The sequence below is a fragment of the Tinamus guttatus genome, unplaced genomic scaffold (assembly GCF_059628265.1).
Source record: "Tinamus guttatus ecotype Peru unplaced genomic scaffold, ASM5962826v1 Tinamus_guttatus_pri_ptg000589l, whole genome shotgun sequence".
NCBI classification, from domain to species: Eukaryota; Metazoa; Chordata; class Aves; order Tinamiformes; family Tinamidae; genus Tinamus; species Tinamus guttatus.
This window is the reverse complement of record NW_028289123.1, coordinates 235,528-250,132: the sequence shown is the minus strand read 5'-3', so window position 1 is coordinate 250,132 and position 14,605 is coordinate 235,528. Positions and strand designations below refer to the sequence as shown.

The 14,605-nt window shown below is 59.5% G+C and overlaps 1 protein-coding gene across 1 annotated transcript; it reads right to left on the bottom strand.

The window, feature by feature from the left end:
• Positions 1 to 226: 226 nt before the first annotated feature.
• LOC148592456 (hematopoietic progenitor cell antigen CD34-like) lies at positions 227 to 8,027 on the bottom strand. The gene is made up of 8 exons (XM_088534697.1): positions 7,976 to 8,027; positions 5,175 to 5,306; positions 4,926 to 5,065; positions 4,562 to 4,639; positions 2,290 to 2,437; positions 2,023 to 2,063; positions 1,581 to 1,745; positions 227 to 418 (listed from the first exon to the last, which is right to left on the bottom strand). Exons 1-8 carry the CDS (start codon positions 8,025 to 8,027, stop codon positions 227 to 229), a joined length of 948 nt encoding a protein of 315 aa, XP_088390823.1.
• Between the last annotated feature and the right edge of the window lie 6,578 nt (positions 8,028 to 14,605).

The following is a 14,605-nucleotide window of genomic DNA, read 5'->3' as shown; positions in this document are numbered from 1 at the left end:
CAGCCCTTGGTCTCTTGGGTCAAGGCCTCCGATGGCCACGTGGTGCCTCCGTCGCTCGTGGTGCTCTTTCGGTGTGGAAACCAGGGGGATGTGGTGACATGGCTGCCCTGGGGGGACACAGTGACGTTGGGCTCCGGTTCTGGGGCTTTGGGCTGGTGGAAGGTCCCTGCCCCAAGTAAAGCAGCTCAGCGAGTCCCTGGTGTCCGCGGCCGTGTGCGGCCCCTGCTCACATCTCGGTGTCGGCCACGCCGTGCTGCTTGGCCGAGCAGCCGTTGGCGGAGGCCGCCTGGCCCGTGCCGTTCTCCTGAGCGCCGCCGTTGGCGTTGGCCTTCTCGGGAGGCTCCGCCGGCTCGTGCGAGGCCGTCGTGAGCATCGTGTTGCCCTGGCTGTCGCTCTCCAGGTAATACGGGTCTTCCCCCTGGACGGGGCGGGAAGCAAAAGCAGCGTTAGCGAGGGCACGGGACCCGGATGGGGACCCCGCATCCCGCTCCGCCGCGGGACGGAGGGACCGGAGCCAGGCTACGGGGCAAGGAGCCCAGCCAAAAACTCCATCCTTCCCTTTCTTCCATCTGAAAAGAGAAGCCGTCAGGTTCTGCAAGCCAACCCAGCTCCGCTTCCCGCTCCAGCTACGCAAGGATCCCCAGGGAATGGGGACGATGAGGTTTCCTTCCTGCTCCTCCTGCCCAGAGGAGCTGCAGGGGGGACATGGGCTGCAGAGCGGTACCTGCGGCCAGACCTGTCCATGTTGGAGCCACAGGGAGGCTGGAGAGCAGGAGCAGAGCAGCCCCCTCGGGCTCCAGCGCCGACCGGCTGCCCGGCCCCTTCCCTGGCCCTTGGTGCTGGCAAAGGGACACGTGTGACACCTAGAAACTGTCCCCATCTTCTACTCATGCACCTAAATTCACATTGATGGGTATTGGCTGAACCCGCCGGGCAACGAAGCTCAGGGCTTCCCCGAGCAGAGCGGTGCCCGTCCCGCTGCGGTCCGTGCCCGGAGGAGGACACGGCTTCCCTTCCTCGGGACTCACATCCCTGCGAGCCATGAGCGAGAAGTTGCCCTCCGGGCTCGGCCCCTCTGCAAAGAGCAAGAGCGGAAATAGGAAAATGCCTTCTTTCTTTCGTGATATATTTTATTAATCATTATTAATTGAGGGGAGAAATAGCTTTTGTTACAGCATTGGTACAAGGCAGACACACAGCCCATCCTTAAATGCTCTGAATGAGACCTTGAAGTCACTTTCAGTGCCCAATTCACAAGGTTTCAGTGTCCCTGCAGGGCTCTTGCTGGATGAGCTCTTACTGCTGAGCAGAAGTGTTCAAGCTACAATAACAGAGAGGAAGGGGCACTTTTCCCAAGGGAGCAATGAATAAAAAGCTAATTTGGGAAGGGAAGAGCGATTTCCTCCCGCCCGGGCTGACCCGGGCTCCTGTCGGCCCTGTTTGTTTGGCTTTCCCGGCCAAACCAGCGCGCTCGTCCATCCCCTCCTGCCGCGTCTCACCGGGCACGTGGACATGGACATGGACACGGCTCCGCGGCCTCCTGCGCCCTACGCGCTGCTTTGCCACCTGTAGGCACTAACCAGCCTCTCCGCCGCGGGGCTCCAGCTCCGCCGCCGCATCAGGAAGTATCCAGCCAAGCCCAGGAACGCCAGCAAGAGCCCGGACGTCACCAAGGCGATCAGCGTCTTCCGAGAAAAGTCCTGGTGGCTCCTCACGCTGCCCCGTCTCAGGGATTTTATTCCTAACTGGAAAAGAAAAACAAAACGTGGAGCCAAGAGGCTCGCAAACAGGAAAGCCGAGCGCCTGCCGAGCGTGCCTGGAGCGCGCAGCGTGGAGAGGAGGAATTCATCAATGTCCGTGGGGTGCTTTGAGGGTGCGGAGTGCCAGTCACCTATGAAGGGTTATTGTTGGGGCCCTCGTGTTTTTGCTTTAGGAAAATAGCATTTTGCAGTAGCCATTTCGGGCATTTTAGTGGCTGCATCTCCGCCCAGGCCACCCCAGCAATCAGCGCCAAGAACTTACCTTCTCCCAGTGGGATTTCTGGAGCACATCTGTGGCGGGATCTGCAATTTTTGTAAGAGGAAAGGCACGTTACGGCGGGGGCGATGCTGCAGGCAGCGTCAGTACCGCTCCGACCCCGCGGCGTTAGCAAGAGCCGCGGAGTGGGAGCTGGGAATACCAAGGGAAGTGACTTTGGGATGTGGCGGAGGCTTCGTGTCCCGCATCCCCTCCCTGTGCCCGTTGCCCACCCCCCGGCACACGCAGCCGTCCCGGGACGGAGCCGCTGACCTGTTTCTCCGACCAGGACGAGGAGCAGGCAGTCCCGCTCCACCTCGGACACGGCCAGCTTGATGTGGCAGGGGGAAGGGACGCGGCGCGCGCCCTCCTCGCAAACCGCCCGCCATAGGTCGGGGCCCTTCGTGTCTAGAAAGTGTTTCTGCAAAGCGTTCAAGGAGAAAACCATCAGAGCAGCCAAACCCCCTCGTTCCCCATCCCCATTGTAGTGGAGATGCTGCTGACACTGTGCGCACACGTGTTTGCATGCAGCAAAATAAGTCCTGGATGGAGCTGAACCCCCTCCTAGATCCCAGCTCATCACTGCTTTGTGCCCGGTTCCTTCACCCAGCAACCTGAGATGCTGCTGTCTATTTCTTGACTCGAGGAGAATAAATGAAAGGATGATATTATTAGCATAAATGTCATTTAAACAGAGTTAAATTTAGCACCTGAATTTCCCGGGCCAGTCCCTGCAATTTTTGGAATGAAAGAGCAGCCTGAGAAGCCCCTATTGTTCCAGCGTCCCAGGCAGGGCTGGGAAAAGAGGGAAATAACAAAGCAAAGTTGGCTTTCCTGTTTAGGAAATGTCTTTGGTGTTTTTGCTAGGTTGCTGATCAAAGGCTGGGGGGAAAAAGAATATAAATTTCTCACATTTTAGAGCTAAGCTGCCTCTTGAATGGGAGAGGAAGAGAAGAGCCGCGGCCTCTCCCTTCTGCCTCCCACAGGACAGGCCTGCTCCTGGCTTGGCTTTTCCAACACATCCAGGTTTGGGGACAGGGCCCGGGTGGCTCCAACAGGGATGAGCTCCCCGGAGCCTGCTCAGGCCTGAGCCACCTCCAGGCAGGGTGACCGGGTCCCCCTGTCCCCTCAGGGTCCTACAGCCCCTGCAAGGGTGCAGCATCCTGCAGAGCCCTTTCCAAGCTGGAATTATCTCCATATCGCGCACTAATCATCACATACTCTTAGCTTACAAAAATGCAGAAACTCGTCCACGGGCGAATAACAAATAAATCATTTTCAGCTGTTTCTGCAGCGCTTGGCTTGGGCTTAGGAAGGCCAAGATGGAACAAGAGCCCCAAGTGTGTGTTTTCCTCTCTCTGCTGTGGAAAGAACTCATTTGCGTGTCAGAGTTTCCCTTTGCAATTAGCAGAGCTGGGTGCCAGCTCATTGCTCATTTGCTTTGGGAAAAGGCAGCAGGAAGGAGAGACGCGCGAAGTCCCTCCTATCTGCTGGCTGCTCCGCTCTCTTATCTGCTCCCCGCTCCATCCGCAGCCTCCTGCTCCGGCTGAGCCGCTTTTTCCCCGTGCTGATTAGCTAAGGTGGGGGCAGGAGAGGCCTGCGGCGGGAAGAGCTCCTGCAAAAACGGGGCAGAAATGCTGCAGTTTCCCTTGATTCGCACGGCGGGAGGTTAAGTGATCAGGCTTAGCACCGTAATATATTCTGTGTATTAAATATGCATTCGTTCATACGGATGTGCACGGGGCACTTGCAGGATGTGGCGTGTCTAAAATCTGTGCCCTGGAGGAGGGGACGTTGCCACTAGATGGCACCTGGGATCGGAGTCGCTGATTCCCACTGGAGTTCGGCCATGAAATTCTTGCTAAACTGCTGCCTCCATAAACAGGAAGAAGTCTAAGTGCTATTTAATGGGCAATTTATGGAGAGAAGTCAAGTAAGAATTCAGCCATCCTAGGTGGTCTCAACCTGGCTGAGTTAAATTAATCATCGTCATTGGGCATTACCAAGGCTGCTGTCCCCTGGTCCCAGAGCATCTGGCCTCAAGCACTAAAGCTCTGTGTCTGCCCGCCCGCGGCAGAATCTCCTGCTCTTACAAACATTTAATTTTGGGTGTAAAAGACCAAGAGCAGCTACAGAGAGCCTGGGATTCCCTGGAGTCCCCTCAGGACCCGGATCTCCCACCCTTTCCCCTTAAAACAGCTCCTTATTGCAGCCCATTTTCTTTCCTACGGCAGGTGGACGGGCAAGGAAAGACTGAGCCGTTCCCGGCAGGGAAGAGGAAGAATAACAGGCAAGGAGGTTTCCTGCTAAACACGATGCAAGATGCAGCAGCAGCTAAACCGCCCCCAGGCTGAACTACGCAAAGGGGGGGCTTCCTGCACCGGGGGTGGCTTGTGTTTCTCCTGGGAGCCGCTGCTCCTGCACAGGATGCTCCTGCACGGGATGCTCCTGCACGGGATGCTCCTCCACGGGATGCTCCTAGCCCCGCCGCGGTGCCCTCGCGACCTCCCCGAATCCCTCGGCGCTGCGGGATGCTCAGACTCACACACGTGTTGGCCTCCTGGAGCTGCAGGCAGGTGCCTTCCGCCTCTCGCACGTCCTTGACCTGGTGGCAGGCGATGGCCTGCAGGGCGAGCGGCGGCGTCAGCGCGGGGAGAGCGGCGCGCGCGCTCGGCACGCGGCCCCGCGAGCGCCGCCCTCACCTGGGAGCCGTTGTCTGCTCTGCTCGGGGTGGCCCCGGGCCGGGACGGGGCGGCAGAGCTGCCCGGAGGCGCCTTGGTCCCCTCGGTGGTCCCCTCAGTGGTCCCCTCAGTGGTCCCCTCAGTGGTCCCTGCGGTGGACCCTGCGCTTGCCCCCGCAGTTGTCCCTGCAGTTGTCCCCGTGGTGGTGCCGTCTGGGCTCTGCGTCACCGCTGGGGTCGTGGTGCCGCCGGTCGCCCCCTCTGCGGAGCCGTGCGGGGCGCGGGGGGAGACCGGGCCGGGCCGGGCGCTCGTCCCGGCCGTGGGGCGCCCCGGGGGGCTGGTGGCCGTGGCCGGGGAGCTGGGGGCGCCTGCGGGTTGAGGACACAGGTGAGAAACCCAGACCCTGGGGAGCCCCGTGGGCCCCCAAACCCCCCAGCCCCAGCACGGGGCTGGCCGGGCCCCCTGGGGCCGCGTTACCGTCACCGGCGCCGTCCTGCGAAGGCTCCACGCGGCTCCCCGCGTCGCTGGCCATGGGGCGGCTGCTCGGCCCGGCCGGGGCCGCCGCGGCGGACGGAGCGGGCGCCTCCGAGGGGCTCCCGGCGGCCCGGCCTGCGGAGAGGAGGGTGAGAGAGCCCGGCGGGAGCAGCGCCAGGAGCGCCCTGGCCCAGGGAGCACAAACGGGCTGATTCCAGCTGCAGGGGACCCGGAAAGCCCCTCGCGCTGGCTCGGGAGCAAAAGCGTCTTAGGAGGCAAAGCAGGTCCGAGCACCCGGGCTGCGCTCAGAGCGTGTTCCTTCTCCGGGCGTCACAGAGATGAAACGGCCTTTGCAAGTCAGTGATAACACTTCTCTCCCTTTTTCCTAATCCTTTATATCCTTAAAGATCTATTCCTGCTTTTTCTGGACAGCTCCTGTGCCCTCTCCAGGGCTGTTGCTGCTTCAGATCCTTATCTGGGGACTAAAGAGAAAATACTCAGCAATGTCTCTTCTCAGATGTGTTTCTGAGCCCCCACAAAGTTGTTGAATCACTCCGAGCGATCCCTGGCAAGCCAGGAACTGCAGCAGCTGCCCATCACCCCGGCGTTGGGGCGGCAGCGAGGCTGCGCGTGCACCCGCAGCCCGCCGGGCGTTCCAGCATTGTCCCCAAAGGCATTTTCCAAATGGGGATGTTAACACTGTGCTGGCTAAGTCCAAATTTTACAAAAAGTGAAAATCTTCAACATCCGTAGCTGGGTTTGGGCTGGGAAGGCCGAGCGCCGCGGGCTCTGCTGGGCCCCACGGGCAATCCCAGGGCTGCCGAGTGCCAGGCACAGGTGTCTGGGTTTTGGCTTTGTTGCAGCTTTTCCTAAAGGAAAAGGCTCTTCCCTCCGGGATCGCTCTTGTCCCTCGCGCGCCCGCGGGACGGGGCGGAAGCGCCGGGAACAATGCGGGGCCTTGACCCCGGCTCCCCCAGCGCCGCGGCCGCCTTTGAGCTGGCCCAGGTGTTTGCAGAAACAACAGGGGGGTTTTAATCACCCCCAGCACCTGGGTGCGACGTGCAGCGAGTTCCCCCTGCGCTGGCTCCACCTGCAGCTCACTGCAGCCTTGGGCCCCGTGGGGGCTTCAGGGAAGGGTGGTGTTTATTGCACTTCACATCCCTCCCGGCTCTGGTGAACCTCAACAATTTATTAGTATTGAAGGCTGAGGGGTTTAAGCCAAGTCCTGTGTTCGCCCCGGCAGCAGGGGCACACGCAGGAGCGACCGCGTGGGACAGCGCACACGGCTGCTCGTCCCGGCTGCATTACGGGAGCTATTTTAGGTGGCTTTTAGAAAGTAAATGCTCTGACATTCAAGTTTCTTAAGATATACATGATCTGTAGGGGGTTTCTGCCCCTCGCCTGTGTCCCCAGCTCAACCCGCAGCAGAGCCTGGTGCTGATGACGGTCCCCTCAGCCAGGGGAGCTGCGAGACGGGGCAGAGCCACATTGCTCCGAGTCCCTGTTGCTTCGTGTCCCTGTTCCATCGTTCTGGCCTCACAGCTGTTCAGACGGGCGGAGGCTCCTTCCCTCTGGAAAGGGCCGATAAAGACCCTGCCCTCCCCTTCTTCCTCCACCTCCTCCTCCTCCTTCTCATCCTCTTTCTTCTCCTGCTCTGCAGCCCCAGGGCAGGATGTGGGTGTGGGGCTGCCAGGGGGGCAGAGGGCGAAGGCGGCGGGAAGGAGCCGGGAGCGGAACCCGGCCAGGACATCCGTCCTGCATCACCCCGTGCCCGCCGGGAGCATCGCCCCGAACCGCGACACGTTACGGTCCGTGCGTGGGGCTGCAACGCGCAGCCCCTTTTGACTCAACAGCTCTCAGAACTGTCCCAATATCTCACAAAGCCAAAGGTGTGTCTTAAATGTCAAGAAAATATTAAAAAAAAAAAAAAAACTTAGCACAGCAATCAGTAACAAAAAGAAACAGGCTAAAACTACTTGTATTTGGTGCCAACTTAGACATTCTGAGCAGACCATTCCTCGCCTTCCCTAGCAGCAATTTGAACTTGGTGCCGTGGGCAATTGTTGGGTGCTGCTCTGCACATCCCCAGCCATCATCCCTGCCCTTTCCTTGGGCGGCAAAGGGAACATGCAAGAAAGAGCAGTACAAAAAGCACCAGGTCCCTTGGGCAGCTCCAGGCGCTCGCACGCGCGCGAGGCCGGCAAGGAGAGCTGCGCTGGACCAGAAACCGGCGGCCCTTGGCTCCCGGCCCGGCACAGGGTGTAGCACCGAGAGCTGCTTCGCGTCTTTATTACCTCATGGTTGGATTTGGGACAGAAATGATAATGTTTCCCTCAAATATAACCCTTTCAAAAATGCAACCTAGAGAAAATCTCTACATTGCCATTCAGTTATTTTAAAAGATACTATGCGTTTTTGAAGAACTGGGGGATTTTAATATTTGTGGAGGTTCAGCTGATTTTCAGAAACCCTTTACTTGCTGCCGCCAGCCAAAAGGGGGTTACCTGGCCCCGCCGCAGCGGAGGGCCGGCTCGGGCTGCACCGTGGGGCTGCGCCGGCAGCATCGGCACCCGCAGGGTCGGCGCTAACGGTCCCCCCGCCGCCTCCCTGCGCCCTGGGGGTTTCTGCCCGCGGTGCCTCTGCACGCAGAGGTCCCTTCCCGGCTCTGTCCCCAGCCGGGCTCCGTTTGCAGCTGCAGGCGGCTCCCCGGGACGGTCGTTTCGTGGCTCCCCCGCACCGAGTTCGGAGGAGGCCGCCCGGGCGCTCCCGTCGCGCTGTCCCGCTCCGGCTCGGCCCGTACTCACCCCACAGGGTCGCGGCGCAGCACGCGAGCCAGAGCAGCTGCCTCCCCTCCATGGCGGTGCCGGGGCTGCGGGGACGGCCCGGGACGGTCCGAGACGGCGGGGACGGTGCGGGGAGGACCCGGGGCGGCGGGGACGGTGCGGGGAGGACCCGGGACGGTTCGGGACGGCCCGGGACGGCGCGCGGCGCTGCCGCTCTGCTCCTCTGGCCGGCGCGGCGGGGCGGGGGGTTCCCGGCGCTGCGGATGCCGAGGTGGAGTCTGGCCGCGCCGTCCTGCCCCGCGCCGGGACCCGCCGCTGCAGCCCCGGCTGCCCCCGGCCCCCGCGCTAAATCACTGCATTAAACCACTGCCCTTCGCAGCACCCGCTCCGGCTACGAGGAGCCAACGGTTGCACCGGGGATGAGAATTTCTTAAACTTCCCTCGACGGGAGCAGCGCCGGCAGGACCGGCTGCCCCAGCGCCGCGGGCGGAGCAGCCGCCCCAAACCCCATTTCGATGCTGCCGTTTTCCCAGCAGGTGAAGGAAGGAGCTCAGGGCTGGGGCGGCCTCACCGAGCTGGGGACGAGTCACCCCGTTAGCATCACCCAGCTCGACTCCAATCAGCACTGAAGCCGCCTGCGGGCAGAGGGACACGCGGAGGAGCCGCTTTGGGAACGAGGAACATTTGTAGGCAAAGGCTTCTGCACACGAGGAGGATTGAGGCTAATAAATCGCTTCCTGCAGCTCATTTCCATTAACAGCACATTACAGAAACATTAATAACAGCACCGAAATACCAACTTCAGCTTTATTACCAGGCTGAACTTCACCGAGGGGAAGCACTTGGTGTTGGCTCCCAGAACAGGCAGTGCAACTAGGCTCTTGGAAATAGAGATGTGCCCCAAATTATTAATTTTCTGTATTAAAAAGATTTTGAGGCTTCCTTTTCCTGCTTTTCCAAAGACAACTAAAAGTAAAACCCTGAAACACAAAAGCTGGGGATTTTTAATGCAGTATTAAAGAAGGAAAGACTTCCTCCAGGCTGGAGGAGATTTAAGCAGAATCCTCCCAAACCCGGGTGTGGACAAGGAGCGACGCGGTTGGGCACCATGCAAAGGGTAAAACACGACCCACGCTCGAAGCAGCAGCAAGGAGAGCCCGTCACCCGGCCACGTCCCTCTGCACCGTCCCTGAGCCGGGGACGTGGCCGGGGCAGCCGAGGGGCAGTCCCAGAGCTCACGGGACAGCAGTGCCAGGCACTCGTGTGCGGGCTGGGGAAGGGGTGGCACAAGGGGCCCTGGCAGCCACTTATCCCCTCCCAGGACCTGCTGTTTGGGGCACACGACGCAGGAAACAGCCCCGCAATCCCGTTTCCTTGCAAGCACAAAGCACTTAGCATTAACCAACAGCACTGCTGCAAAACACCAATAAAAATCATTAAAGCAAAAGTCTCATAATTTAGCACAGAGATTAGCTTCTCCGCCTGGACCTGCAGGCTGCCGATTACAATTTATTTCTCCCATTTATGGATATTGCACGGACGTGCGAGCTGGATTCATTGCTCCAATGTAGCATCCATCACTGACACTGCATCAAGTTGGGCTCGTTGATGCTTCAAACAAATCTTACTAGAGGTGCATGCAGCGTTTAATTTCCAATAAACGCTATTTGCAACTCTCTCTATCTTAGATACCATGCAATTGGCTGTTTTTTTTTTTTAATATTTTGAAGCTGTTGTATTTGCAAATATAGCCCCGTAGTGATTTGCCTGCGTTATTGCAGGTTTACAGGCACTGCGTGGGCTGTGCTGAGCGAGCGGAGCAGCACTGCCCCTCCGTGGCTCCGCTGCGGCTCGCAGCGCGGCGGCTGCACGCGGATGGGGCCGAGGGCCCCTCTTCCACTCCAGAAGATCCCTTGGAGAAGGAGCCAGCGTCCGGCTGCGCTCGGTCCGACCGGTGCCGCCCTCGACGGTCCAAAGCACCAAGTGCTCTTCCATGTGGCTCGTGCGGCCGGCAGCTTTGGAGCGGGATCCGCGGAGGTGTCCGGGGGCTGCTCCCAAGGGCAATTGGTGCTCCTTGGCTGGTTTCCAGCTTGTTGCAAGCAAAAATCTCCACGGGATTCAAGGAGCATCTCCAGCCGGCCGGGAGCAGCTCCGCAGAGCGCGGCTCAGCCTCACAGGGATGGGGACAGCGATGGGGACAGGGACAGGGACAGGGCCGCGGTGGCAACGCGGGGCACAGGCCGAGGGTCTGCGCGAAACCCCCTCCCGGGGCAGCACCGGGCTCTGCTGTGACCGCAGCACACAGCGCTTCTATATTGCACTGAGCTCCTTTAACACTTACTAAATCAATCAATCTATTAATAAAGATTAAAATCCTCTAGAAAAGGCGGGAAGACCTCTTGCTCCAGATGCCCGTGCTCCCTATTTTTAATGCTTCCTTAAGGGTCTCCATTTGTTCTGTCACTTACCATCATCCGGAGTAATTTGGGGCTGTTAGAGAAAGTTCATTGCTGTAATTGCAACCATATTGGTCATTAAAGTTGACAGGCAGCTGTTGCCAGAGTCACTTGCCGGCTCCTGCTACTCTGCAGAGACCTCCCGGCGTTTGCGGAAACGTTAACTTGAATTTATGGAAAGGAAGCAACCGCTGCTGCTTCCGAGGAAGGGGAAGCACCAGGAACTCGGCCCGTCTCCCCTGCGCTTGCAAACCCGTCCCTGCTGCAAAGGCCGGAGGTGCCGTCGGAGATGGGGACTCATCCCACCTCCCGCTGCTGCCATCCCGCACGGGCTGGTTCTGCCAGGGAGGATTTCCCGGGCTCCGGCAGCAAGTGCCACACGTCGTTATCCCTTGGGAAATACGGACACACGCAGGAGAATCTCGCTTTTTTTAACCAGTAAACTTTATTTATATATAACAACAGTACAAAGTGAGTCCTTGGCTTGCAAAATAGGAGTGTTTCATATTTACAATAGGTACACAATAATATATTAGAATAATAACAAACCCCCCTTTTTTTTTCTTGGAACATTTTTAAATACTTAAACTTTCTTACATTTTTTTTTTCCACAACACTTGTAAAAACAACGACAAAACAAAAAGAAACAAACCAAAAAAACAAACAGACAATCATCTTCAAAAAAAATATATAGTACAGAACTCCAGTGTGTCAAGTATCACGGAGGGAACGGGGGAACAGGCGGGAGGGGGGGTTAAGGACACAAATCAACTCATTTCCCCCCGCCAACACACATATCCCTTAAAACCGGCATTTATTATTCTTACGGAGCGGGTGAGACCCGGTAGGAGCCTGTTCCGTGAGCAGGAACTCGCCGCTCGCCAACCTCGGCCTCTCCTGCTTGGGGAGGCCAGAGATTTTAGTACCTTTATCTTCCCTTCCCCTGGCTGCTCCCCGCCCTCCTGGTCGCAGCCCCAAGGCGCCCTCACACAGGGGAGCTCATCACGGGGACGGGAATGGGGACATTTCACTGCTGTGCCAGCGGAATTTGGCCCAGCTCGGCCTGGTGGCTCTTCCCGAGCTCCCCTGGGAGCTTCCCGGCCCCACACGGACACGGCGGATGGAGAAGCTCTCACGCAAACCTGCGAGCTCCCCTGCAGGAGAGGTGGGAAGGGTCTCCGAGGAAGGGCCCTCCTCATTACACTCCACTTCTACGAGGCCAGATAGGAAGGAATGGGTCACACATAGGGACACAGGGTCTGGAGGGATCAACACAGACACTTCAGCGTTCCCAGCACGGACAGAGCCCGTCCCGTCGTGTTTGAAGGGGCAGTGGAGCCGTGTCGGCTACTCGTCCTTCTCTGACCGCTGCCTTTGCCTCCTCACCCGCATCCTGGCACCGGGGAGTTTTCCCAGCCTGTTCCAATCCGCAAGCCGAGTCCTCGGGACGGGCAAGCTCCGACGGCGCCGCAGCAGGGACAGGACACGGCACCGCGGGGGCAGCGGGACGCGGAGCGGGACCGCGCTCGGGGAGGGAGCTCCTCGTCTCCACCGGCGCCTCGGCGCTTTGCAGAGCACCCAGCCAAGCCTCCGGCTTCCCCGCACAGTCCCTTGGAGCTGGCAGCACCCAAGGGTGCCCTGAGGCCTCCTGCGCTCGTCCCCGAGGCGCCCACCCGCACGGGGACGGTGTCTGTGGTGAAATCCGGGTAAAGCGGGCTCGGAAATTCCAGCGGGGGCACAGGGAGTTAAGACAGTGTGTGGAAGGCACTGCTGTGATGAAGGGCTCGGCTGCCCTTGGTGTCCCCGTCCTGCCACAGCACCGAGAGCCTGCAGGAAGCGTCGCCATCCCACACATTCAACGCCAGGGTCGTCACTTGGATAATCCCCGCTCCATGACACACTCTGCAGCACCAACGCTCCGGCCATCGCTCCGTGCCTCCGTGCCGGGTTCTGCGGTGGCTCCCGCTGCAGCCCGTCACAAGCTGGATCCCAGCAGGGCTCCAGCGGTTTGGCCATGCCGACCTCTCCTGCCTGCCTTCCAGCACGGCTCATCCCGTGCGGATCATCCCGTGCGGATCATCCCGCGTGCTCCGGCGGGCCCGGCCGGCCTCGCCTCCACATTCCGCTCTTGTCTACGGGCTTCCAATAAAGGCTTTCAAGGTGGAGAAGCGTTTGATTAGCACCCGGCTCCCCCTCGGAGCGGGTGCTTTGAAAGCGCACGAGCAGAAGATTAAATGGAATTATTCAAGCAGCAACGCCAGACACAGAGATCCCAGAAAATGACGTCTCCCACTTTGAAGTCGAAACACCTGAAACGGAGCGAACCGGGGAATCACAAACGGGAGCTGCGCTCCTGCCAGCCGGCTGCGCACGGTGCGGGCAACGAGATGGGGTGAAACCATCTCATCTAAGGCCAAGTCCAGCCTGCCGCAAGCGCCAGGGAAATTCCACAGGGAGATCTGGAGCTTCCCATTCCCAAAGGAGCAGCTGAAGAGTCAGACGCAAGCAGGGCAGCAGATACAAGGGCTGTGCCCCAAGGGGGATGTGTTGCTTCACTTCATATAATTGCCTGTAAAGATCTATAATTCATGCCCACCACCACAAGGAGACACTCGGTAGATAATTTATAGGCCATCCCTTCCCGGCAGCTCCCCTCGCCATCCTGCTAAGCCCAGTGCCCTTTTAAAAAATGGAAGAATAGACGTTTCAGCTGCATCCCGTGGGAGGCCCGTCACAAGTTTAATACTTCCCTGCTTTGCCAAGAGCTCCCGCTGGTTTTGTCTCGTCCTCTGCTCCGTTCCCCCCACAACGCACAAACCCAGCACCCCGTCGCCCACGTCCTCTCTCCGCACACGCTCCAGGCTCGGCCCTGCACGCCGGCACCACCGGGACACGCGGGCGCCGTGGCGTGCGCCTCCCCGACACAGTCTGTGCTATTGGCAGCATCCACGTTCTGCGAATCCTACGGAATACACTGTCCAAGCTGACATCCAGGAGTGGCCTGAGGGGCTGCAGCACCGTGGGAGTCTGGGGAAGAATCCCGGGGAGGTGCCCGGGCACCAGCCCTCGGCAGGACGACCTCGGCAGGGCTCCGCGTGCCGCCTTGGAGGTCGGGTTCGGCGCAGGAGCGGCTCCCCGGCGCGGGCTGCCTGTGCTCAGCCCCTCTCCGACTGCCTCCTCCTGTGCCAGCTCTGCACGTCTCTAGATCAGAGCCCCGCGGGCCCAGCGCGCGGCTGCCGCACATGTCAGGAGCTCGTTGCACAAGGGCAGTCATTAGTGTCTCCTCCAGACTCCTAATAGGGCCCAGAGACGCTCACACGAGCGCGTCACCCAGAGCGAGCGGCTCGGCATGGCTTTTCGAGGACGGTCATTAGAAGGACAATGTTCCTGAGTAGTTCTCCAGACGCTGCTCCCCGGGAGCGGGCGGCTCTCAGATCCGCGCGTTGCGGGTGACGCTGGGGGTCCTGCCGCCCCTCCGCCTGTTTCTGGAGAGGCTGTCGGTGCTCGCGGGCCGCGCGGCTCCGGCAGCTCCGCACGAACCGGCGCTGCAGGAGAAGCATCGCGGCGCTCCTTCCTCTCCTGGCATTCTCCCCAAGGGACACGGGCGCTTTGGTGTCTTTTGGAGGAAAAACACTCACAAATATCGGTCTTCCACGGGCTGTCACAGCCAGCGGGGACTGAATGCAAGCACGGGATGTGCAGACAGACACACGGACGGCGCAGGCACCGGTCGGGCTTTCCTGCCTGCGAGGGCAGAGGGCTCCTTCCCTCGCTAGTGGGGACGGGTGACGCTGCAAACGCTGATGGGAAGCGGCGAACGGAGCCTGCTCTGACCTCATGGGCGAGCAGAAAAACGATAAATACGTCATCTCACCACAGTAACCTTTTCAAGTATCACTCACTGTAAACATCGGGTTTTCGTTTGTGTTTTTACTGCAAGGAGCTGGATGTGGCTGCCACAAACCACCACGCAGGGCAGAGCGCCGAGCCCGGGCACCGCCACGCGAACCGTACCTGCAGGAGAGCCCCCCGGCCGAGGGGGACACGGGGGGACAAAACGCGCTTAAAATCAGATCCTTCCTCATTCGACAGTAAATGGGATTTAAAAAATATATATATATATAGACACTGTATAAATACATAGATAAAGCTGGATTTCAAGACAGGTTGGATGATCTGATGTTTTTTTCAGTTC

Coding starts and splice junctions, on each gene's coding strand:
- LOC148592456 (XM_088534697.1), bottom strand. CDS start 8,027: ATGGAGGGGAGGCAGCTGCTCTGGCTCGCGTGCTGCGCCGCGACCCTG. Junction 2,064..2,289: donor CGTCCTGGTCGGAGAAACAG/GTCAGCGGCTCC, acceptor CAAAAATTGCAG/ATCCCGCCACAGATGTGCTC. Junction 1,746..2,022: donor AGAAATCCCACTGGGAGAAG/GTAAGTTCTTGG, acceptor TTTCTTTTCCAG/TTAGGAATAAAATCCCTGAG.